We start from the raw sequence: 26,239 nt of genomic DNA, 5'->3' as shown, positions 1-26,239 counted from the left end.
AGAGCTACAGAAGTTGGAAGCGGCGGGCATCATTGAGAAAGTGTCCGGACCCACCCCCTGGGTATCGCCCATCGTGGTCACTCGGAAGCCCAAGCAGCCGGGAGCGGTCCGGATATGCGTGGACATGCGCCTCCCCAATGCGGCCATCAAACGGGAAAGACACATCACCCCCACGATCGATGACCTGATCGGAGAGATGGCTGGAGCCCGGTGGTTTTCCAAGTTGGACCTCAGAGCGGGGTACCATCAGCTCGTGCTGGATAGAGAGTCTCGGAACATCACGACGTTCTCCACTCACGTCGGACTGCGCAGGTACACCAGACTGAGTTTCGGGATCTCCAGTGCTGCCGAGGTATTCCAGAATGTCATCCAAGAGCTCATTGCTGGCATACCGGGGGTGATCAATGTTAGTGACGACATCATGGTGCACGCGAGGACAATTCCTGAGCACAATCAACGCTTGGCACAGGTGTTCCGCAGGCTCCGCAGCGCTGGACTCACTCTGCACCGAGACAAATGCGAGTTCCTTCAGACCAAGCTGGGGTTCTTCGGCTATGTATTCTCGGCCGATGGCGTTACTCCTGATCCGGACAAGGTCAAAGACGTCAAAGATGCACCTCCGCCCACGACTGTCACGGAAGTCCGAAGCTTCCTCGGAATGGTGAACTACTGTGGTCGCTTCATAAGAGACCTAGCTAACCTGACCCTCCCTCTGCGGGAGCTAACCAAAGACTCCACACCATGGAACTGGGGACCGGAGCAGGAAAGAGCATTCCAAGCCATCAAGAGTGCGCTGTCCAGCGACACCACGCTGGCGTTTTTTGACCCCAGACGTTTCACCCTCATTGCTGTAGATGCTGGACCGGCGGGATTGGGGGCCGTCCTGATGCAGAGAGCCCGGGACGAGGTGGACTGGGCCCCCGTCGCTTTTGCCAGCCGGTCCCTCACGGACACTGAACAAAGGTACTCCCAAATTGAAAAGGAAGCCATTGCAATTCATTGGGGATGCCGGCACTTCCATCTGTATGTATATGGCAAACCCTTCACAGTAGTAACGGACCACAAGCCACTGCTGTCGCTGTTCTCAGGTACATCATCCAAACCACCCCCCAGAATTGAGAAGTGGATTCTGCAATTACAGGAGTATAACTGCACCATTGAGTACCAGCCAGGGGCAAAGAATCCGGCGGACTATCTGTCACGACACCCCCGGGCGGCCACCCCAGAGGAGATGGAGGAAGCTGAAGAGACGGAGGCCTATGTGCGATGGGTCGTGGCCAGATCATGCCCGCGCCCCATATCCCTGGAAGAGGTGGTGAGCGCCACGACTCAGGACGCCTGCATACAGCGGGCCAAAGATCTGCTCCGGACAGCCAACTGGCAGAAAGCTAGGGAGAGCTGGAAGGTGCTCACCCCCGTGGCCCAGAAAATCATGGACGGTCTGTACCACGTGAGGGCTGAACTGAATGAAGACGAGGCAGGGTGCCTCCTGCGAGGGCATCGTCTGGTGATCCCGACGGCCTTGACGAGCCGAGTAGTTCAGCTGGCGCATGTAGGACACCAGGGAATGGTTAAAACAAAGGCCCGGCTGCGGACAAAGGTGTGGTTCCCGCTAATGGACGACATGGTGGAAACAGCTGTGCGCACATGCACGGCCTGCCAGACCACAGGGGACAGCCCCCGCGAAGCACCCATTATCGTGGAACCCAGGCCCCGAGGTCCTTGGGAAAGGGTCAGCATGGACTTTGGCAGCCTTCCGGATGGACGGCACACGCTAGTGATGATCGATGATCACTCCAAGTACCCGGAAGTCGAAATCATCACCAGCACCAGTGCCGACTGTGTGATTCCCAAAATAGAGAAAATTATTGCCACGCACGGAGCCATGAAAGAACTCAGAACGGACAATGGCCCGCCATTTCAGGGCCAAGACTTTGCAGACTATCTCTTATCCCAAGGAATTCGCCACAGGCGCATCACCCCAAGATGGCCTCAGGCCAATGGAGAGGCCGAACGATTCATGAGAACATTAAACAAAGTAATCCGAATTGCACATGATAAAGGACAGTCTGTGGAGATGGCCATCTTCACCTTTCTCCGTAGCTACCGCCAGACCCCTCACTCTACAACGGGGGTAGCTCCTGCACACCTTCTCGTAGGACGAGTAATAACGGACTCCATTCCTCATCATCCCCAGTGGGCCCCTGAACTGATAAAGGAACAGACTGTAGAAATGAAGAGGCGGGCCGCCTATGATCAGATCAGCAAGAAACGGAGGGCGGTGGCCCCCCACATCAAAAGAGGTGACCTTGTACTCATAAAAAATCGGGCCACTGGGGGAAAATTCAAACTCAGTTATGAAAAACGACCATGGCGAGTCAGTGGTGTTAAGGGCACCCGCATCACAGTTACTCGAGGACGAGACAAGGTGACTCGCAACGTATCCCATTTCAAACTCTACCACCCGGCGAGTAGTGAGCCAAGGCGCCAGCAAGGCGACAGAGAAACCGAAACTGCAACTATGGTGCCGCCTGGTGAATCAACATCTCAGCACGAGGTCCGGCCACGTGCTGAGCAGCCGGTCCCTGGTGAGGATGTGGGCGGAGACCTGGAGGCCCTGGATGAGGCCCCAGATCCGGAGGGGGCCGACAACGAGGCGCCAAGCCAAGAGGTGGAGACTGGAACCGAGCCGATGACGCAGCGAGGGTCCCAGCGCCAGCTACGTGCTAACCCCACCCCCTCCAGCTGGCTGAGAGACTACTTTACGTAAGACTGTTCTAATTTATACGTGCGCCTGCAATGTTTTGAACCGAATGCGCTAGCATTTGTGAAAGACGCTGAAGGTATCAATCCCGATGCTAATGAGACAGTGGGCTCGATCAGACTATATTTGCAGTGTTACAGTGTGTTGTTGGTTTTGTTGTTTTTCGTGTTTTAGGAGGAATGTTGTGTCCCCGAGGGTCCGCCCCCGAGGTCCGGAGGGACGGACAAGTTGGTCATGTGACCGCCCTATAATAAAAAGAGGTCGAGCACGTGAGAGGGCGTTCAGAGACGCGCGCCGACCGACCAAGCAACTTTATTCCCAGTGTCTGGCTGAGTTTATTCCAGGACCACGTGCTAGGCCTAGTCAGGGTTAGATGCCCCTTGATGAGCGTAGATCACCCGACACAACAATATACACTATCGGACCGTGAACGTAAACAGATTCAGAGTGATTAACGGCATATAATAAAATCCCGTGCTGTGAAGTTTAAACGAAGTACAAACATGCATAAACATTTAAGGCAAAAATTTAGTAGTTAACGGAGCGGAGCTTACCGCATTACTTGGCGTAGCGTCTACCCACGAATGACCCGGAAGTTAAGCTGATTTACCCCGGATATGTTAGGCGGCCATACATGACATCTTTGTCAACGTCGACATCACCGTCGAGGTTGGCAGTCTCATCGACGACACAGAGGTAGGATGTATCGTCAACGCAGTCATCGTCGACGAAGCTCTCGATGACGGGCCCGTCGACGGAGCTGAAATTGAGACTGAATGAATTTTTGATGTCGTTGTCGACATACCTGAAGAAGTAGTCGTTGACGGACAGATTTTCTTCTCCCCTTTTGTCTCCTGAGGTGTACTTGTAGGTTTCTTGAACATTTTCTGCTTTTCAGATGGTGAAGAGGTAGCAGAAGAGCCTTGACTTGCCTTCTTAGCAGATGAAACCTCAGGAACAGATCTCTCTTTCTCCTTTGCACCTTGGTGGGGAGATTTTTTGGGACTAAGCCTTTTAGACCTATCAGAGGTCTTTTGAGAGGCCTTAGCAGGGGGTTCAGTGGACGTAGAAGGGGAAGACCTACCCCTTTTTGTAGACCTCCTCGAAGATATTGCTGAGGAGGAATCTTCACTGTCACTAGAAATTACCTCTTTCCGTGACTTCATCTTCTGTAACCAAGTCAGAAGTCCTCCTTCCCGGTCTCTCAGAGTCTTTGTAGAGAAGGTCCTGCAGATCTTACAATCAGTGGCCTTGTGATCCGGGTATAAGCAATAAATGCAGTCCTTATGTTTATCTTCAATATAAAGCCTTTTCTTTGAACATGTAGCACAGACTTTGAATAAAGCTTTCTTTTCTGACATTCTGAAGAGAGAATAGATGTAGCAAACCAAAGTTGAAGAGAAAACTGAGCAGAGCTCAGTGGAGACTCCCTTAGCGCAACGTGTGGTAGAAAATCTGAGGCTCTGAGGCTCTCTCAGGAGGGTGCTAAGGGGTGAGGCTAATCTGATTGGTTGCTGCAAAGTTTTGGTCTCTTTTACAAAAAGAGGTGGATATGCTACAAAATGAGATGAGGCCTAGGCCTTACTTTCTCTTTTGTATATACTGCTATGGTATTTTTCTAATTACCGAGGCTCCCAGGCTGACGAAGGGGAATGATACAAAGCATGGGACTCTATGAAAGTTCCAATACTGGGGCAAGCACAGTAAGGAGTTATGTGGAGCTGCTGTTGTTCCTGGAGGAAGAACACTACAGCCACCCTTGTTGGCATGACTTCTCTAATTTAGGTTTCAATATTTTAATTAGCAGAAACACCTATGGATAGGTGTACATTAACACACCAATCACTGCAACTTAAAAAAAATACCAGCAAAACACTGTCAGGAAATCAGTCAAGCTATAAATATACCACCATAATTTATGATAATCTATTTTCCCTATACAATCATAATCATTACATAGTAAGATCCTTGTCTAGTACACAGGAATCTTTCCACCATGTGATACCTTCAGTCTGGCTGAGTGCGATACCAACGCTGGAATAACCACACCCACAAGTTGCTTCCAACCCACCATCAACCGCTAATTTCTTTTTGCATCTCACTCTGCACTAATGGCTGGGAAAAGTAACATTCTTCTTTAATTCACAATTAAAAGACTTCACCAACTTTAAAATGGGTTAACATTACTTAAGGTTATTCCACTATCAAACTGCAGCCTAACAGGCAAATTGCAACCTGTCAGGACACGTCTTCCTCCAGCGACCTCATCTCCTGGGCTGCGCCGCCTCCTCTTGTGCTAACTGTGGCTATGCCTGCATTCATTGGCGAGTAGTGAGAGGAACCCATTCACCCATATATAGCAAGAAAGACATGAAGGGGACTGGACAGCACCCTAAAGCCCGATGCACCACTCTCATCAATAGTGCTTGTAGTCCAGAGGCCTTACTTGCACAACAAATGCTATTTCTATTAAGCTGCCTTTTGGGGTGAGGTCAACATTCTCTAGCGAATTGTAAGGATCCCACAGATCAATGATCTCAGCCACCTCTCTGTTCATCACAACATTAGGATGAGTTGTACCACAAGTCCCTGAGGACTAGGAGCTGTGTTGTAACGCAGGAAAGAGGAGCAGCCAGCCAGAGAGTCCAAACTTATGTCTACTCGGTATAGCGGATCGCCTTATGTAATGTAGTCCCAGGATCAAGATTAGCTCAACACACGGGGCAGGCGCAAGGAAGGCCACTGTTACGTAACAATTAACAGTTACGATTAAGAAAATAGGATAGGTAGGCACTAAGGCACCATTGGTTCCCTAGACCAGTTGTTCTGCGAGTCATAATGCTAACACTTAAGGAAACAGACCATTCATTGAGTAGAACTTACTTTTCCAGTAAGTGATGGGCTGCATGGAGAAGGCAGTTGTTCTGAGCAGGAGAGGGGATATTAGGAGCCCATCGCCACAAGGTTTAATGAGAAAGGGATTTTATTTGCAAGAGAGCAGGACATACTGCAACAAGTAATCTCTTCGGGGCATGGTTTTTCTCATTCTTGGTGCACTGCATTGTGCTGTATGCCATTGTGCACTCCTGTTGCTAGGAGTCTGCTGTACAGTTGGCACTGCAAATCCATTCTCCATTTACAGTATCTTCTGGCCCAAAGATAACAGGTTTGTGTTCATATTCTATGCACATTCAAACCTTAAGATTGTTCAACATTATCCCTCCCAAGTTGGAAAACCCTGTAGGCTAGGGTACACTAAAAAGTAAGTGAACTGAACATTCATCTTTTGGCATTACAATTCTTGAATCATTTGGACATTTTTCACTACTGGACATTTTCCCAGTGAGGTCTAGCGAGGACATCAACTTCTGAAAGAGCTTTGCAGTGTTAATGCTAAAGACTATTTTTGTGGTGTTCCAGCTGTAGAGGCAGAGTTATTTTTGTTGTAGTTTCAGTAGAATTTTTCCGAAAAGCCCGGCAAGGTATTTATGCAGCTATGGAACAGTGAGTAGTGTGCCAAGCTATGGAACAGTGAGTAGTGTGCCAAGCTATGGAACAGTGAGTATTGTGCCAAGAAGCGGTTTCACAATTTTCAAGCCTAACTATTATGCCGTCCAGCCTGCCACCAGCCTCTTTCTCTCCATTCCCACCTAGGTAATGGGTACTGGCGTTAGATTGACTGCCTTAATTAGGTTGTCTACCACCAGAGGCACCTTCTAACAGTTTGGTGACCTGCTCCCATCAACCGTTAACAGTCCCATTTATTGGGCCGCACCTGTGTGCTGCATCGAATGCCATCCTCACATTACCTTCCAAAAATGGGCTTCTCATTTCCTGCAAGTTATCTGTTGTCCACCAAACAGCTACCTACTAAATGTTGAATTTCTACTGGGAGAGTAGTGTAACAACTGTGAGACACCATTTTCTCTTTCTTTGCAGAGACTTTGACATACTCAAAACTATTTGGAAATCTAACTAGGTGTACCTCAAAATGAGGGGGTGGGAGTTACGCAACACACAACAATGTGTAACTGGGTTCTACCCTAGCAGGTATAGTAAAATATAGTTATTTTTATCCTACCCTATTGAAGTGTTTTACTTGCAGGGCCTGCATCCATAGGAGTTGCCATATATTGTGTTTTAATGTGCTAGGAGTGAGTCCTAGGCCTTAATTTCTTTTCTCTTCAGATTCCCTAGTAACCTTTCCTTTCCTCTCTCGCTCAAAATATTTTCTATCTATAAGGTAAGCTACAATTGCCCAGTTCAGAACATAATAGGGGAGAATCATTAGTCTTAAACTCCATGACAGAACCTTAATTCTACTCATCCATCCAACATGCATACTCAGGACATTCCGCGTTCTTCAGGTCTGTCACCCCTTAGAGGGCTTCGCAAACCGAGTTTGCGTCGCCTGCTTTGTCACAGAAGAATGTGAAGCACCTGGTACAGTGCTGGACTGTCAATGAACGTATAGTCATTCTTTATGGTGCTGATCTTCAGGAACTGCGGTTTCCTTTACTGTTTGATATCAATGAGGAGTGTTGTGATTGAGTCCAATCAGCTCCATAGGCTTACTTCAAACTAAAGGACAAATAGTGACCTGGTTGGTGGTACTGAGAGCCTCAGAGACCTGCTAAAGATGGAGACGCCATTGTCTGTTTACGGGAGGTATACATTTTCAGGAAAAAATGATGGGGGGGGCATTCTTGATGAACCCAAATAGAAATCATACCGAACTGGATGCTCTCCTCTACAAGAAAATTATTTTTGAAAACACCCCATTATCAATTTTTGGTTGCCACTTTCTCCAGAGCTCCATGATGCATCAGAGACTTTTTTCAGTAAAGGAAACTGATACCAACGCTCAAGTGCACCAGAGACTTGCACTGCAAGACCTGGAAATTAAAGATGCCTCAGAAATACCCCAGAGATGGTGGTAATGTCTCCACCTGCCTGGTGAAATCTAGAGTTTCTAGACACTAACACCACCGTGGCGCTGAACAGGGAGACAGGTGAAGTGCTTGTGATTTTAGTGGCTGAGCTGTGGCAGTTGTCAGTGCTGCACAAACTGAGCCCGTTTCATTTCTCCTCTTACTAAAGAGATATAATTTCCTTTGACTGGTTTTCGGGAACTGCCATTGGGGGCTTAAACGTGGAACATAGTTTATCCAGGGCTCTTTACCTTTGAGAGGCCCTGCTGGAGGCCTTTTCCTTTTTCCAACCCCAATGGCTGCAAGTTCTTCCTAAATGATAGATGAATATATTTCTTTGGCTCTGGCCCAAATGAAGCCTTTCAAACTCCAGAGCTTGTCCACACGAAGAAAGATAAACCAGCAACAATAACCCTTAAATCTGCACGGAAAACTCTAATACTGCTAATATGCCGATCAGCAAATACCATGGAGTGTGTTAAGAATACATTCTCAACAAAATCTTATAACACTTTATATGCTCAATATTATCAAAATGCAAATATCCACAATTCAGTACGGCGGAAAATAGTGCAAATGAGTTTCACGTTGTTTCCAATAAAAGATTAAAGAGCATCGTGGACTTCAGAAACATACCCTGCCATCGGATGCAGACTGTGCTCTTATTGACATGAGTGATTCATTCATCTCTTCTGTTGCGGTCAGGTGGTCAGCAGAGAATGGAAAGTTTATATACAACAGGTTATGCTATCGAACTTAATGCCACTACCTGCAAGGAAGCAGCAAGACACTGCCTGAAGTCTGAGAACATAACTGAAGTTTGTTGATATGCAAACTTTTTACATGATGTTTTTAAAAAGCTCCTCGATTTCACTCTACACTGATCCACTCCAGTTTTGTATATTCTTCTTATTTCATCATGAATTTCGACACTAATTATAGAAAGATGTATAGTTTTACTGCTATTAATGGTTTTAATTAACCAGAATAAAGGTATTCATTCATTCTCTGGCCTCTCAAATGAAAATGACTTTGCAAGGAAAGTTTGAGTCACATTTGCGGCTTCCTTTTTTTTCCCCCAGAGGGGTGGGGAGGATTAAATAAGATTTTCAATTGTGTTTTATCAATCACAAGCTCATTTGCCTCAAAGATAAGTACTGATGTGACAGAAATATCCTTATTCAAAATGTCTGCTGCTACCTTGATAATCTATGCGATCTGGAGATCAAGGTCTGGAGGGTGTTCTCTTACAGAGAAAATATGGCTAAAGCTAGGTCTCCAAATCTGAGGAGTAAAGACTTGGTGAAAATGAGGGATTTGGAATTGATTCACTTCGGTCCAAAACTAGTGGTGGCACCTTCGAAAAGTTTGCCCCCTATAAGATAAGGCTGGCCCTTTTGAGGATGTCTCCCTTGTGATCTGGGATGGAAACTTTCTATCCCTTGCTTAGACGTATCGTAACAGTTTGCTGGGGGTGCAGGGCCCGATGGGGACATCACTGTAGCTAGAATGGATGCTGGAGACAGCGAGGGTATTTTTGGCGTTGAAGAGAGGCTCCGCGCTCAATCATAGTGAGGATCTTCTGAATGGCAGGAGTCTCATGTGCATTAAGGGTGCTTTTGTCAGAGGAAGTCTCAGAACTGAAAGCAAGTGAAAGACATATCAAAAGCAGGCAAACTAGTATCAGCTGCTGAGAACTTGTTTAGTATTGGTGGTAATTATAACAGAAACCAACAGAAATTGTAAGAGATCTTGTTTTCTTGAAAGAGAATATGATCTACTTTCTCTTTGGGGGAACGGACAGTAGAGAAGTAAAATTTACTTAACTTGTAACTCCGGTTCTCCAGCATTAGTTGGTATCTTACATTGACTCACATGGCTGACTTATTCTACATCATCAGGCTGGGAGCCACAGCCAAATGACGTGGAATAATTTAAGGCTGTGACTTAATGAAAGATCCAGTGCTGAAGAAGAAATATGTTGCTTATTTGGAATTCAGTACTCCAGCTATGGCGTATTTGAGAGATTCACATGCATGAATTATTCCCCAGTAACAAGATGGGGTGCCCAGCCTGACAACGGGGAATAACTAAAGCATGTGCATGTATGAAAGATCCATAGCTGGGGAATCTGGGAAACACCCTGTCCAAACAGGAGTCTTTCTTGGGAGACACGTAGCCCGTTTTAAAATGCACTAGCCATCTTTTTTCAAAAGTGCTGCAAGGCGTCTCCAAGTAGTGTTTACAGATGTCCACATTATGGAGTTTGGGCAGGATGAGAAGACACTGAGTGGCCATCTGCTTGATCAATTCTTCTGCCACACAATGACACAGGTGTTCATTTCACGAGGAAAAAGGTTTCTCTTCTAAAACAGGCCCAGATGAAGAGCCTGTGTGTTTAAGAATCCTCAATATTCAAATTGAAAATAGATCTGGAGAACGGAACTGGTGAAGATGGCATTGCAGAGGTAATGCCGCGCTCTATGGGCAACTTCTGCAAGGCCACTGCTATAACAAAAAAGATGATTTCTATATTTTACATTTAAAAGGATAAATCTAAATATTAAAATGATACCAAGGACTGGAAGAAATATACTAGTGACTATGAATAATGATGTAGAGTACTAACTATCCCAAAATTGTGTGTTTTTTGTTTACAATAAATGTGACATTTTACAGTTTAGAGGTGCCACATTTAAACTGCACCTGTTTGCCATTATTCTCTGAAACTGGGGTTTCTGTTTTTTATTCTGTTTTTAAAGGGTTGTTACTGAATCGGAGCTCAGATTGATGAGGCATGTGCTTCTAGACAAACATTTTGACATTAAGAAGAAACTGCATACGGCTATCTATATTTCTTACGTTCAATAAACGAATATAAAGGTTTTTTTTTTTTTACATACCATACAAAGTTCAAATAAAATGATGCCAAGGGACCACACATCTGATTTAGGCCCGGAGGGTAAAGGCTTCTCACTCTGCATATTACTGCGGTGTTTGAAGATGCCTTGTGCAATCACTTCTGGTGCAAGGTAGGACGGGTAGCTAGAAAAGGAAAAAAAAAATGAAGCGAAAGAAAACATTTTTTTTCGTTAAAAGGTATATTTGATTTCTGTCATATTTCTAAAGTATAATATTAATAGAGCGTTAGTGCACCTAGCAGATCAGGCCCTGTGCCCAACTCCCTCACACCCCATCCTGCGCAGCAGGGGTTCTCCACCTGTGGCAGGCCACCGGCTGACCCTCACGGCATCTGCCTTCCTCGAAACACCAGTTTGCTGATGGCACCGAAACACAACAACAGTTACCAGGAGAACAACATGGCACGCGGCGCAGGTTATGGCATGTGCATCTCCAACCATAACGGGCACATTTCAGTGATTGCCCTATTTTGGGGCACAACCAGAACTCGGTTTTTAACTGTGGTTTTTTTCAGTGAATATATGTATATCTATTAAAGATGCAGACACACTGAAATGAAAGCACATTTTGAAATAGTCAGGCATAGCTATAACAAAAAGGCAAGGCACAAAAAAAGAAGGCTGTGATTCGTTTATATCAAGAATGTCCAAAGCACCCATCGATTGGCTTAGAAAACTTCAGATTGCTGCCTTTCAAAAGTAGAAACATTGCTTGCATGGGATTTTCAAGTAAACAGGACAATAACACACAGCATCTGCCAGCAGCACAGAAATTCCACATTAGAGCTCATGTCTACAGCGAAATTGTGCCACTTCATGGTGCTTCTAACCATCCCTCCCTACCCTCCCCCATCCACCCATAAGAATATTAGGGCCACATGTACAAAGGCTTTTCGTGGTTGCAAACAGGCCAATTCACAGAATCAAACCATGAGGAAACATTAAAAGGCTGTTTTACATGTACAAAGTCCTATTTGCGGTTCCGTAAACTATTACCTAATCACACATTGGGTTTGCAATACGGTATTAGGAAAGGTGGGTTTAGGAAGGGCTTCCCTTCCTAATACCGAATCGCAGTGGTGTATGTGAATGTTTTGCGACCAAAATGCGGTCGCAAAACATTCACATTTTACTGTCTACTTAAAGTAGGTGTTAACCCATTCACAAATTGGAAGGGGTACCCAAGGGACCCCTTCCCCTTTGTGAATGTTTGTAAAGACATTTTTTAAGACCTGCCTGCACTTAAAAACTGAAAAGAAATCTTTTTTTAAAAATCGGGTTGCATAAAAAAAAAATGCTTTATTTTAAAGAAATCATAGACATGGTGGTCTGCTGGTCCCAGCAGGCCACCATCCTTGTGATTTTAGCAATTTCCAAAGTGTTGCAAACTGAGACCTACTACATATATATTCATGAGGTAGGTCTATTTGCAACCCACTGGGAATCGCAAAATGTGTCAAAGACACATTTCTACGTTGATGTTTGCGATACCAAATAGTGAATTGCAAAAATTTGCTATTTGGTCATCACAAACTATTACCTTTGTATATGTGGACCATGGTTCCTTCAGCCAAGGACAGGTGAGACATCCACACATTTATGCTGCTACAAACAGAACAAGCATTTGCAATGCAATAGGTCTCGCATTAGGAAAGTGTGAGCTATTGGTATTGTAAATGACAATTTTTTTTAATATGTGTTGGCTTTGAAAATATATAAATTAATAGCATTGTTATTCGCAAAGCCAATAGCTTACACTTTCCTAATGCGGGTCCTATTGGCTATGGCAATGCTTATTGGTAGCAAGCAAGGACAGTGCTGTTGTGGTGCTGAGTGATGATGTGGCTGGGATGAGTGATGTGATGGTGTATTAGAGTGATGTGGTGGTGTCCCCGAGTGATGTGGTGGTGTCCCCGAGTGATGTGGTGGTGTCCCCGAGTGATGTGGTGGTGTCCCCGAGTGATGTGGTGGTGCCGCCCGAGTGATGTGGTGGTGCCGCCCGAGTGATGTGGTGGTGCCGCCCGAGTGATGTGGTGGTGCCGCCCGAGTGATGTGGTGGTGTCCCCAAGTGATGTGGTGGTGTCCCCAAGTGATGTGGTGGTGTCCCCGAGTGATGTGGTGGTGCCCATGAGTGGTGCCCCTGAGTGGTGCCCCTTAGTGGTGCCCCTGAGTGGTGCCCCTGAGTGGTGTGGTGGTGCCCCCGAGTCATGGGGTGGTGCCCCCGAGTCATGGGGTGGTGCCCCCGAGTGATGTGGTGGTGCCCCCGAGAGATGTGGTGGTGCCCCCGAGGGATGTGGTGGAGCCCCTGAGTGATGTGGTGGTGCCCCTGAGTGATGTGGTGGTGCCCCTGAGTGATGTGGTGGTGCCCATGAGTGATGTGGTGGTGCCCATGAGTGATGTGGTGGTGCCCCCGAGTGATGTGGTGGTGCCCCTGAGTGATGTGGTGGTGCCCCTGAGTGATGTGGTGGTGCCCCTGAGTGATGTGGTGGTGCCCCTGAGTGATGTGGTGGTGCCCCTGAGTGATGTGGTGGTGTCCCCGAGGGATGTGGCGGTGTCCCTGAGTGATGTGGTGCAGCAGCACAGAGACTGAAGCTAAGAACACGCAGGGTTGAGTGCTACAAAGCGCGTTCAGTTTCAAAGCAGAGAATGATGGAGCCGGGAAAAAGCAAGGAGAAACAGGAAAACACAGGGAGAGTTTATAATGATAAGAGGCAGCAAGGCTGGGGCTTGGACTACAATCAAGTACGGGGTCGAGAAGGCACTGAATGGGAGAACACGGAAAACACCCAGGGCGAAGGAAGGAATATGCAAGAACACAAGCAAAACAAGCTCTCGGCATTGCAGGCGGGTGCGGGGGGCATTCTTTTGAAGTCTGGGGCGGGGGAGCGGCAGCCTTTGAAGTCTGATTGGGGGGGGAGCGGCAGCCTTTGAAGTCTGATGCGAGGCACAGACAAATGGTGTTATGTGACGTGGCTGGTTTTTGCACGCGCATAGATCACATGAACTGTGTCTAATCCGCCGTTTTGGTAGACTGTTCTTTTCCCCTTACTATAATCTCGCTGGAGCAATGCGCAAGCGAATTGGCTCAGGCGAGACCTAAAAACACACTGCTGGCGTCTATTTTTTAAAACTCCGTGTCAATGATGAATGCCCAGTGACCTCCTCTGCAGATATGCATGTTTTCTTTATTTGACTCACCCAATAATAAGAGAAAAAAAAAGGCGATTCAAATTCTTTATTTATAATGCATTTTCTCTTTACTGCTGCACTGTCACTGCCTTGCACAGACAGAATGACACTTGGTTAGATAATGATTTCTTGTGCAATGTGATTGCATGTGATGCTTTCTTCAGCTCTAGGACATGTAAAGGAGGCAGGGTTAGAAAGGATGCCTTGAAAAGTAACATTTAACATTTTAACAAACTTCAATACAAACACCATTATCCACTTGATTGACCAGATGACCGTTTCCGGTCATTAATTATCATGTTAAATATCCATATTTTGTGAACTATTTGCACTGTACCTATCTCAAACCACACTGATTCAAAGTTATGCCCCACACCACTAGGTGTGCCCTGGTCAAAGCAAGGTTATTGCACACAATATGGAGCTGCCCTGTCAGAGCCATTTTGATAAAGTTCAAGCTGGACCTGGAGTGCACCTTGGGCCAAACTCATCTCTGCGCAGAAGATGTCTGCTTGTCTTGTATAGGAGGCAACCAGAGAAAAAGGTGGGCAACAGATTCTTGGATCTGGCATTAGGGATAACCCACAGAGAGCCAGCATGCCATTGGAAATCACCCCATGGCCCCCGCATAGCAGGTGAAGGTAGACATGTGGGGATTAGCGCAAGGGGTGGCGTTGAGGGCTGAAGAAGCCAGAGGGCTGCCCCACCAACCTCTCAAAGTTCTCTGGCAGGAGATGATGGCTAGTTTTTTTTAAAGCAAGACCAGTAGAATGGGATCGACTGGTGGGCTCCCTGGGGATGTGTGAAAAGCAGGCACTAGACTTTGCACATTTGTGTGGTCCCTTCGAAGTCCCTGGTACCCTCCAATGACCTACTGAGATAGAAGAGGGTGACATGGGACAGCTGCATGTGATGAGACTGTTCTTAGTCACAGCCAACCACACTGAGCACATTTTTCCCTAGGTTATTACTCTGTTCCAGATGTATGTTGAATCATTTATTTTTTCTTTCTATCATCGATGAGCACGAGGAATGTAAAAAGTAAATAGCTGCATTTGGGCGACCTGCATGATGTAGCTGTTTTGAAATATTGGTTAGGCATGCTTTCCCACATAACCTTCTCACACATAGGACTACATGTCACACAGTTTATTCTACAACTGTAATACTGGAAGATTATGTTGTTGTACCAATCTTACACTCGAAGTATACATAAATAAATTAGAGGAAAAATATATATATATATATATATGCACACAAACACACACACATATATATCTACTAACACATTTACATACACACATACATTTTGTGCGACCATGCCTTAGATCAATAGAGATAATGCCAATTTGCCTGTCTTTACCCAAAAAATGTTAGTGTAGTAAACCTAACCTTACATTGGTGGTCTGAAAAGCAGGATTGGTTATCCACTTCCAGTTTGGGTCTGTAATCTTGCATTTACAAAAACATTTGGATTTGCTATTGTTTAATGAATAACTCTCATAGTAATCGGATACAGTTAACAAGAAGGCACAAAGTACTATATATAAACGTAATCCAATTTAAGCAAAACTAGTATGAAAGGCAGTTATGTCTTTTCACAAAGAATGAAGGTTTTTAGCACTCTTTTCAGTGCTTTAGGGAGAGAAGGGAACACACAAGAAACATGCACCAGACGTGATGAATTTGGAGGATGAGATGTAACAGTGAAGAGAGTTGGAGAATATAATACTTTAGAGTAGATAAGGACCACTGGAGTCGAGGGGTGTGTGAAAAAATGGACATAGTAGACGTGAGGATTTTATGACTCTGGCAGGTAGTCTGATCAGATGTAAGAGGGTGCCGTTTGGGTGAGAAATAGGATGGGGTGACCTAGAGCATTAATTTGAGCTGGTGGGGCCCAGCAGTACTTACATTTGGGGATTAGCACTTATATTTCCTCAACAAACTTTGACCAAGAACAACAGAGTGAAAAACACGAACTAAGCAGGAGGAGGAAGATAGGAAAAACAGTGGCAAAGAAAATAAGGATACAACACCTGACATTTGATAGTACCAGTCGCAGGTTTCTGAGCAAAACCTTGGACATTAGCACTTTGATTGACACCAAGATGAAGGTCGAGGATGTTTTGAGAACTAGGGTCCTTGATCAGTGAGTTGCAGCTTTTAAAATTCAGTTCAGCAGGCAACACACGAATGCAACAAAAGAGTACAAGAATGGAATTACACAAAAGGATGATATTTTCTTCCCCCACTTATTGGAAATTAGTGGTGCCAACATTTTTAATCGCCTCCTACAATTGCTGGTTTTGGAGCCACTGACTCAGGTCTTTAATAGGTTAGCCTACATCACTACTTGAGTACTTTTCACAATACACTTATGTACAATACATTCAGCAGATTAAACACAACACGTCCCCCTTCATGCAACTGTGCCGGAACATGAATGGTGACCGAACATTCACGGTCTGTAGTAAGATCTGTAGGCTCAGTGGATCACAATCATGTTTTTGGATAGTGTCACTGAAAAGTGATGAATCTGCATAGGTGTGAGTTTAGAGAGTGATTTTGATGTCCATTAAACATGCTGGACTTTGAGCATAGAAAAATGAAGCTGATCGCAGAACTGCTTGCTTTTCGCACTGCTGTCCAGCATACACCTACCTTGCTCTTCCATAGCCAATGCTCTGCCAAAAAGAGGTTACTGTGGGCACTTGGACATTGTATTGCAACATTTCTAGGGCGGTTTCCTATCCTGTGTCAAACCCAAAGCACTTTTCAGACAGTCAAATGAGGAGTTATTAAGTGATTGGTACATGAATGGGAGAACGGCGTTGACTGAATTCACAGTCTGAAACCACAGACACGCATACCATTACCAGACATCAACCAAACTAGACTTTATATGAGTCACAATACCTCAGTCTAAACTTTTGCTTTCTCAGATGTGGCACCATCATCGCTCACGCTCCACTTTTTATTCTGGGACTCTTCAAACCAATATATTAATCAGCAATTACTATAGAAAAGTACTGTAAATGTAAACTAAAATTACTGCGTGATATGGTTTCCAGATGCCATATCTGCTTCACATATAAGATGAAATGGTGCCAAGTCATCCGGCATGAAAGTGCATCACAGATGTGTCCCTGCATATTACACTAACATCTACATTATCAGCTGTGTTTCTTATCTATTTAGAGATTGTCCCAATAACCCTGGTTTATCCCGCTCGTACAGTGAATGAAATTCAGCAGTAATATATAGGCGAAACATACGCAGTTAGGTGGGCTTGAATAACTTTGCAGTTAACATGGAAATGTGTTGGCGCTTCATGCTGCTGAATTGAGGCAATATAATTTAAAAAAGAATTCAACAATATTCTATATAATATATAATATTTTTTAACAGAAGATTCGGATTTTTTTTAATTACTATCAATAGCCTACAACTTACCTTAAACAAGTCTCGTTTACTTATGCGAACAGCGCATGGCGATGCATCGGTATGCAAGACGTAACAAGGAGCAGAATGTAATACATCCGGGTACCGGAGGCGGGGAGGCGGATGAAGCGTTTCTGGGTCAGCAGAGGCGGCTGCTACAGGCAAGGGGTGCGCTGGGGACGCGGCGTCCGCTTCCACTCGGTTTCGGCGCATGGCTGTTGGGTGCAGTTTTAATTATGCAACAAAGGCCAGGCGATGCGCGGAGATACGGGGAGTCACGACAAAAGAGCCAGGTGAGTGGGGGGTGGCTGCGTTCATGTGTGTGTGCGCGCGTGTGTGCTTATATATATATATATATATATGCAGTGTGTGTCTGTGTGCGCATGCGTGAGTGAGGGTGTGAATGGGAGGCAGGGGATGTGCACGGTGCCGTGCGCACCCTCGAGGAGGAATCTGAGACAGCAGAGGCGCGTGCCCGAACGTTGTCTCAGATTCCCCCGAAACCGCTGACGATAGGTCCTTCGCTGACGCTCGACCTAAAAAATGATTGAAGCTTCAAGGAGTGGGTCAGGGAGTGTGTCAAAGTGTAGGTCGCAGAGCAGCAGATTCAGTGCCTTTAAGACACAGCACTAGCTGCTTTCTGCACTGAATCATACACCAACAGCAGCAGGTATAAACCAATCCTCCACGAAATGCTCCCGCTGCAAGCTGCTGCAGCCGTTCACGTGTGGAGTGAGAGATACCATGCATGTGGCTCATGGCATGTCCTTACTGGCTGCCTCGGCAGCTGCAGGTAAGAGCGGTGGTGCGGTGGGGCCGGCTGGGGAGCTGAGGGGGGGAAGGGGGTAGGAGGATTTTGGGGAACGGCCACAAGGGAAAATTAAATAAATAATAACATTTCCCTCGTCGTCGTCTCTCGAAATACCCCCGAGCCCGCACCACCACTATTACCTGCAGCGGCCGCGGTTGCTTGCCGGGCAACAGAGTAATGCGGCTAAACCTTTCGTTGCTTACAAGTTGTTCCATGTCAGGTGGGATTAGTTCCTCCATTCTTGTAGTTATATTTTCCCATTTGAAATGCAGGGCCAAGAGATCCAAAATGCTTAGCACAAAAAAGCACTGAATTGCATATTCAGGTCTGACAAGAGTGGCTTGAGATCTCTATTCTCAAGTGGTTTTCTTCACAGGCTGGGGAACGGGAGCACAATCTCACCTAGTACCAATCTGATGCCTCTCAGATACCTAGAAATGCTAGTAGGCGGAAGTCTCTACTCATCTCCTGATGACAGAACTTTCCCTGTAAGGCACAGAGGAATGGCTCTGAGGTACTAGAGTGCAACACTGAAATGGGCTGCTGCAGAGACATGCAAGGAGGGAAAGCAATGGCGTAAGCCAGTGAAGGCCTTCTCGTCCTTCCTGTTCTCATCCTCAATAATGATTATTACTGGTGTACTGAAAGCTGTGTCACATCCCAAACTCTCAGCAAATAAAGCAATCACCAGGAGATGGACAGTGTGGAGATATCTGGTGCATGACAATCATACGAAAAAATGAAAGCAGCAGACAGTGTCCTTCTGTAGGGAGCCTAAAACAATTCAATTGGAAAGCTAAACCCTGCCCATGGGAATTATAATGCAGAGATCGAATGTATCAAAATTGAGTTTTTAGATTTTAATATAGACCCATCTGAGTATTTTTGCTAACTGTCCCTCAATAGGGGAAGAAATCAGACCAGTCGTAATGATAGAAAACATACCGCCTAGCTAGTACAAAGAATTATTTTGTAACTTCTTATCTACACCATTTGTTCTACAGGTGTGCGAGGTCACCTGCCTCCCATTTATTATTTTGTCAGCATCGTGATGCTTCACTAAGGCAGTCAAGCTGTTGATAGCAGTTACATGGAATAGGGATGCGAGGAAGATAGGTTGCCTAAATTAATTTCTCTTTATACCCCAAAAGAAAGCCATACAGAGCAAGTCGGGTACATTATTTCACTACTTCAGAATATGGACTCTAACATATTGGGAGAAATCGGTGGGGGAATTCAAATGTAATACCAGTCTCATAGACTTCCATATAGACTCGTTTAAGGCAAATCTTACATTCAGCATCTCAGAAATTGTTCCATACAAGGAAAGAAATATAATCAGTCATACGGGGTACCACCGATGTGAACTTACATGGAGATTGAAGTTCCTATCTACTTTTTCGGAAGTTATCTTTTAGCTGCGCCTGCATTACAAGAACATGTAGAGGCTTACAGGCCCTAATTTACTGACATAACCGGTTTTCATTGCCTCAGACTTCCCATAGGTTGTTTCACGTGAATTATTCCAATAGATTATTTCAGGTAATGTTTTAGATTTTCTGAAAAGTTTTTAACAAAGAATGTTAAACAAAAAACGTACAAGCTTATTTGAAATAAAATCAAGACTTTCCTTTTTTCAATAAATTGGTGTATATCTTTTCTGTGTTTTGGTAAAGACGTCCTTTCAGATAAACTTCCCAACTGTCACTAGATTTTGGCATTTATTCTCCTTTTGCATCATCTTCTGTCCTCAGTATTGGATTTTCGAATCCATTTCACAAAATTGTTTGCTTACTCTTCCGCGATTAGAATCTCTGCGCAATGAAAATAATGTACTATGTAGGTCTCGCTATAAATACATGGTTTGAAGTAAGTACCAGTAAGCATCGTTATAACAAAACCACTTCTCTTGTTAGTTTTTTAAATTAATTTTATCTTGAATGTTGAATTTAAGCCAAGTTGATATATTCTGTAAGTTCTACCTATTCGTTATTAATGTGCCTTGCTTGGTACCCTAAATCAATGTAGGAGAAAGAATGTGTTGAAATACCTCAGACAGCAGCCAGCCTTGGCTTTTGGTTGGACAGTAAACTCTCTATGGAGACTCAAGCCAAAAAACTGTCTGCAACTTGCTTTGAACTATTCTGTACATTAAGAAAAATCATGCAGTGGCTCCCTCCTTCATCCAAAAGGGTAGTCCTACAAGGGCTGATTAACTCCTGTCTTGACTACGGCAACTCGTTTCTGGGAAGCTCTCAATACATTTTAAAGCGTCTACGCATTATTCAAAATGCCGCAGCACAGTCACTCTTCAGTTCCCCAATCATCATTCCGCAGCCCCAGCACTTGCTGAGCTTTATTGGCTCCCAATACAAAAAAGGTCCGTTTCAAGGCCCTATGCATGGCCCACCGAGCTAGGCAGAGAAAAGGTCCTCATCTGAACCAAAAACTGCTTTGCCCATGCTGCCCAAGTAGATCACTACACTTCGAGAACTCTTACCTGCTGACCATCTCCAAAGACAAGAGAACCAGGTGTGGCGGCCGCTTCTTTGCTTTTCTGACTGCTAAACTGTGGAATGCCCTCCCTGCTAAACTTAGACAAACGTAGCCAGAAATTTCCTTTAGTAAAAGACCCACCTATTCTAACCCTTCGCTACTCACCTAGGTCATGCAGGCATGCCTGTCTCAGCACCGGGAGGCCTTTTGGGGTAGATGTGCGCGTTATAAGATACCATGAATAGAATAGAATGTGGGTTTTTAATTAAACGGATACGTTCAGAGACGTTATGTCCTTTTTAAACGTATTCCCTGTTGCTCCACACAATAGTACATTTTCAAGAAATACCAACAAACTTTAAATAAAAAAACGAATTCTTACCCGATAGGAAAATCAACATCTTCGCCATGGGCTGTCATATGGTAAATTCCAAACTTTGCAAGTTTAATGTGTCCCTGTGATATACAGAAAGAATAATGAATCTTCACATACATTTTAAACTGAAAATCAAATACAACATCTGGCTGCATCAAATAGTCAAAGAGATTACTTGTTATATATCCTGGTATTGATAGCTTAGAGCACCTCACCTCACCTAAAAGGAATAAGTATAGTTTTATGATCTGTGGTTTATGCAAATGTGCCTTGCTGTTTTTCAACCCACAGATGTAGCCTGGCAACACGCAGACACACCAACATTTGTGCATTTCACGAGGAGAAGCTACTCTTCCCTCGCATCACAGTGAGGATAGGGACTGCCCATCCTGTTATTCCCCACACATATAGGGGGGTTCTTATCTTGCCCTGAAGAAAGTCCGGGGCCTTTACGGCTGCCTTTGGACTGAAACATGTCGGCACTAGGGTCTTAGGACCATTAAAATCAAACAAGACCAGTTTTTTAGAATTTTATTAGCCCAGCTAGACCCAAGAATAAATGGAAACCAGGGGTCTAACTGAGGTGTTTTATCTTTAACCCCCCCTTCATCTATCTAAAGAGCTACCCAACACTGTGGTTGAGCCCACCCCGACTTTTAGGGGTCGGGTGACCCGATGATGAAGCATAACACCACTAGGGGTTATGAGGGTAATTTAACAACAAAAGGTTTTTTTCCCCTACATTTGGTTATAGTTAGCATAACCATCCACAGTTCTAAATAGTATACATCTACCCTGGTTAGGTCCACTATACCCGTAAGTTCCTCCTGAGTTGAACCCTTTTTCAACTCAGTAACACAGGGTACGTACCACCACATTTTGCAATTGGTACATGACTTTGGAGTATTTCTAGTGATACAAAGTTTCAGGGAGGATACACTCCAATTTTTTATCCCTCTCTCAACCCCTAAACACTGAGTAATATCGTTGTCATTAGTTATTTATAGCTTAGAGCACTGTCACGCATTCGATTTCATTCTCATCCGACGGCAATGAAGTCTATCTTTTGCGACAAGCGTGAGCCCTGCCAGGTGGCACAGACACAAACGGAGACAAGTCGCCTCCTCAATAAGAGGATATTACATCCAGCCATAAGAGGGGAAAGAGAAGCTGTCTGCAGATCTATTGTTTCTATTTTCATACAAAATCCAAATTCCAAGAACGGCGAGAGGTAACCATGAATTTACTTGGGACGTGACAAGTCGTTATAAGGTAGGAAAGGAGCAGAGCTAGATTATTGTGAAAAGCTAAAAGAAAGTATCAAACTGTGAGGAGGGTGCAACTCAGCACTGCAGTTCTAAATCCTATGTTCAAGATAAACAAATCTAATTTATGACATATTTATGACTGCTGAATCTGTAGGATCTCCTAATCCCAATACGCTTATGGATATAGAGAAAAACTGTTATTTGACTGACAAATCCATCCCGGTGTGAAATTTTTCTGTAGCTCGTTTTGACCTTCACTGAGAACTAAGGTTTCTTACCTGCATAGTCTCATATGCTGTTTAATTGAGCCAGCCCTTAGCTCTTTCACGTACTTCACTAGTAACATGTCAGTTGTGTAATGCTGGACAGGCCTGCTGGCATGTACAGGAGAACTCTTTTTTCAATACAAAAGCAGCAAGTAAATAAAGCTGGTGCATGTGAGTTACATCCCCTGAACAGCTTTAGTGGGCTGGCTTAATGTGCATTTTCAGGGTATATCACATGAACATACAGAGTCCTACATGCCACCATCACTGATGATCACTGTAAATGAAATATAAAATAATATTTTCTTGGTGGCAGCCCCTACATTTCTGAAAGTTGAAAGGAGTATGCAAGTTATTGTCTTACAAATTTAATTATAATAAATGATTAATGTTAAAAAACCACTGGCTATTTTTTAAAATCAAATCCAACAAGTGCCACCAGAGTATGATAACAACAGGAGTGACCATGGCTTCATGCTCCAAGTAAACACGTCCACTGGGCATCTCCCACAAATGAATTCCCTCCCCTGCTTCCTTTAGGCCATTTCTTATTGAGTTCAGCTGGCGAGTTGTGGCACTTTATGTCTTACATTATATAAGAAGGTCCCTTAAAGTTTCCCCTGTCCACTCATGTCCTCCTACCTACCATCTGCTAAGGTTCCCCAGGGTGTTGCCCTCTGCTTCTCACAGTAAAGACCTGAAGTTCACTACCGTACCATATGCTAAAATCCCCATCTGCTATCCCCTCTACTCCTCAGTGGAATGACCGGAAGTCTATTACCATTACAGCACGGTCCATAAGACCATTTGCTGCTATCAAACACCTCTAGTCCACCAATAGACGTTCAGCTCTGCTGGGCCTAATCCCATCGAACAATGGACACTGACAAGCTGTCCTCAGACACCAGCAACCAATACTGGTCTCAACTGCCCTTTCCAAACATGAAAATGCTGGTAAGGGAATAACTGAATATCTTTTTATTCAAAGCAATGAGTCCCTGCGTCGTCCCTTCCAGAGGTGGGCTGGATCTGCTAGTAAGCCTGATTGTATTTTATATATTTATTTTTAAGGTTTTATATAGCTGAACGTGACCCATGAGGGCATCAGAGCGCTTTACAATATGCAGTATAAAACGTTATCAGGTTGAGGTAGTATACAAACATTTGGTATTCGTCATTCCGTAAAAAGAGAGGTGTATAGTAGTACATGAAACACATAGGTGACTAGAGGTCTAAAGTCAACAAAGATTGATCCCAGAGGAAGAAATAACGCTTCACAAAACACAGCTATAAAACATTAGGTGGTTGAGGTAATAAACATACATTTGGTATTTGCCTTCAATACAGAAGAGGTAGGCAGTAATATGTGGATCTCATAGGTGACTGGAGGTCAGCACAGAATTAAAGTCTTAGGGTGCGAATCTGTTCATTAGCAACTTTTTTACAGGAGGTAATGCAATTGTACCTTCTTTTGGCACGCTATAGCTGCTGAATGAAATGTTCCGGATCCGGTCTAATGGTGGTTAGAATTACACAACAGAATTCTTCAGTACGAGCTGCCTAGGGGTGGTAATATTGGCAGTCCAGGATCTTTCTCCTACACACCAAGAGTGTCAAATTAATTGTGTATATACTGTTGAATGAAAAGTAAGGATTGCTATCACACAGAAGGAAAATGACAGTTACTACATGATTTCAGCGAATTTTGGTTCTCTGAGCGTGAAAAAGCTTGCTGATGGAGAACAGGGAAGGGATACGGGATTCATGAAGTTGTGGGGCCACTCGGGAGGGGCTCTGGAACTAGGAGTGCGAGAAGTGCTGCAACACAAACGTTGATGGGTGGTATTAAAATAATAACTGATAAGGCCTTACGAATAGATGATTTTTCTTGCCGCATTCGCTCTGTGTCCAAATAGTAAATAATACGTAAGCAGAGCGCGGAGAAAGTACATCTTCGAAACCACTGCATGTACTTTAATTGTGTAACCCAATTTTAAAACGTTAGTGATACTCTTACTGGCTACTAAAGAGGAAGGCATGTGAGTCTGCCTACCACACAACAAATATCAACAACATTTCATGTTCCAGCTCCCTTTCTGAAGATTACACGTTTTAAGTGAGACCCAACAGGCATGTTAATGGCGGAATATGCCAGAAATAACGTTAGTTCATTAAAGTAGGGTACAAATATTTGAAAAAACCAAAAAGGTTTAGTTTATTTTTGTTGCACACAGTGAAACCAGCAATTTATTATTCATTTGCTTTACACTATATTTTTAAATTAAAATTGCCACATTGTAGACAGACAAAACACTGTAATTTAGGTCAGTCATTTTTAAACTTAGCTATTTTGAATAATTATATCTGGCTCTTCAATACATTGTGTGGGTGATATTATGGTCTGTTGAATTGCACATTTCACTATGTAATGCCAAGCAGATGAAGCAGGCTTTCATCACGGCTATGTCTTTTTCTAGGGTTAAGGGATTTTTGGGATTGCTGCAATATGTAAATGTTGACCTAGCCGAACGAAACACAACTAAATTGCACATTAAATGCTAGTTCAGAGCTTGTTTAGTAGAGTCTGGAGCACACAGAAAATGCAATCATTTGCAATTTTGTTAGAAGCTAGAAAACGGATTTATTCTCAATCTTAATAAAATACATTGGTTTCTCACAATATTGTATTCGTTCTTAGTGTTTGAACATACAACAAAAGACATTCATTACGAATTTTTAGTTTCCATGTTGAAACGCTTGATGTAACAAACAGGAAGAGATATATTTTTCAGCTGGAAACAACACAGTCAACACGTGTTTCGTCTGAAACGACTTTTCAGGACCGTTATACTATGGCACCGATGATGGTTACCATATGGATGGTGTAGCAACTTGACAAACGAATACGTGAATAGTATAGAATAAAGTCAATGAAGGTAATAGCTTTGATGCATTATTCTATCAGTCCAAAATGAGGTAGTAACACAATAGGGGACTGAGTGTTAAGCGCTCGGCGGCAGCGCCGGAGTCCTGCTCAATATACTCGAACTCCAGTTGCTCATGATAGAAACATATTCCTTATCAAGGGTATACACGTGAACGCTTAACACTCAGTCCCTTATTGTGGTACTACCTCATTTCGGACTGATGGAATAATACCTCAAATTCACGAGCTATTACCTTCATTGACTTTCTTCTATACTATTCACATATTTATTTATCAAGTTGCTACACCATCCATATGGTCACCATCATCGGTGCCATAGTATAACGGACCTAAGGAAGTAGTTTCAGACAAAACATATGTTGGCTGTGTTGTTTCCAGCTTAAAAATCTATCTCTACCAGTTTGCTATATCAAGCGTTTCAACATGGAAACTAAATAAATGTGATAAATGTCTTTTGTTGTATGTTCAAACACTAACAATGAATACAATAGTGTGAGAAACCAGTGCATTTTATAAAGTTTAAGAATAAATAAGTTTACTAGTTTCTAACAAAATTGCAAATGAATGCATTTTATGTGTGCTCCAGACTCTAATAAACAAGTTGTAGTAGTCACAGCTTTCGCAACTGACTCATTTACCCCTCATTGCAGCAGGGGTGTAGTCTAGGGTAGTAATTTTTATTTCATATACTGACAACATCTATTAGGAGACACGTGTGTGGTCATAGGCCTTTCACTGCGGCATCCTTGTAATAGCTAGGTCAGAGCTTACTCATGCCCACTCCACAATTAATGGGTACCTAACTGCGCTCATGTAACAAACTCTG

At 44.0% G+C, this 26,239-nt stretch overlaps 1 protein-coding gene across 1 annotated transcript in view; it reads right to left on the bottom strand.

The window, feature by feature from the left end:
- TBCK (TBC1 domain containing kinase) overlaps positions 1 to 26,239 on the bottom strand; it is a 1,513,148-nt gene that overhangs the window by 1,129,115 nt on the left and 357,794 nt on the right. The window contains exons 5-6 of the mRNA XM_086962029.1: positions 20,939 to 21,012; positions 10,599 to 10,740 (exon numbers count right to left, since the gene is read on the bottom strand). Coding sequence (XP_086818155.1) covers positions 10,599 to 10,740; positions 20,939 to 21,012 — 216 coding nt within the window. The remainder of the gene's footprint in view (positions 1 to 10,598; positions 10,741 to 20,938; positions 21,013 to 26,239) is intronic.

Source organism: Lissotriton vulgaris, chromosome 3_1 (assembly GCF_964263255.1).
Source record: "Lissotriton vulgaris chromosome 3_1, aLisVul1.2, whole genome shotgun sequence".
In the NCBI taxonomy this organism is placed as follows: domain Eukaryota; kingdom Metazoa; phylum Chordata; class Amphibia; order Caudata; family Salamandridae; genus Lissotriton; species Lissotriton vulgaris.
This window is presented reverse-complemented; position numbering and strand designations above follow the sequence as displayed.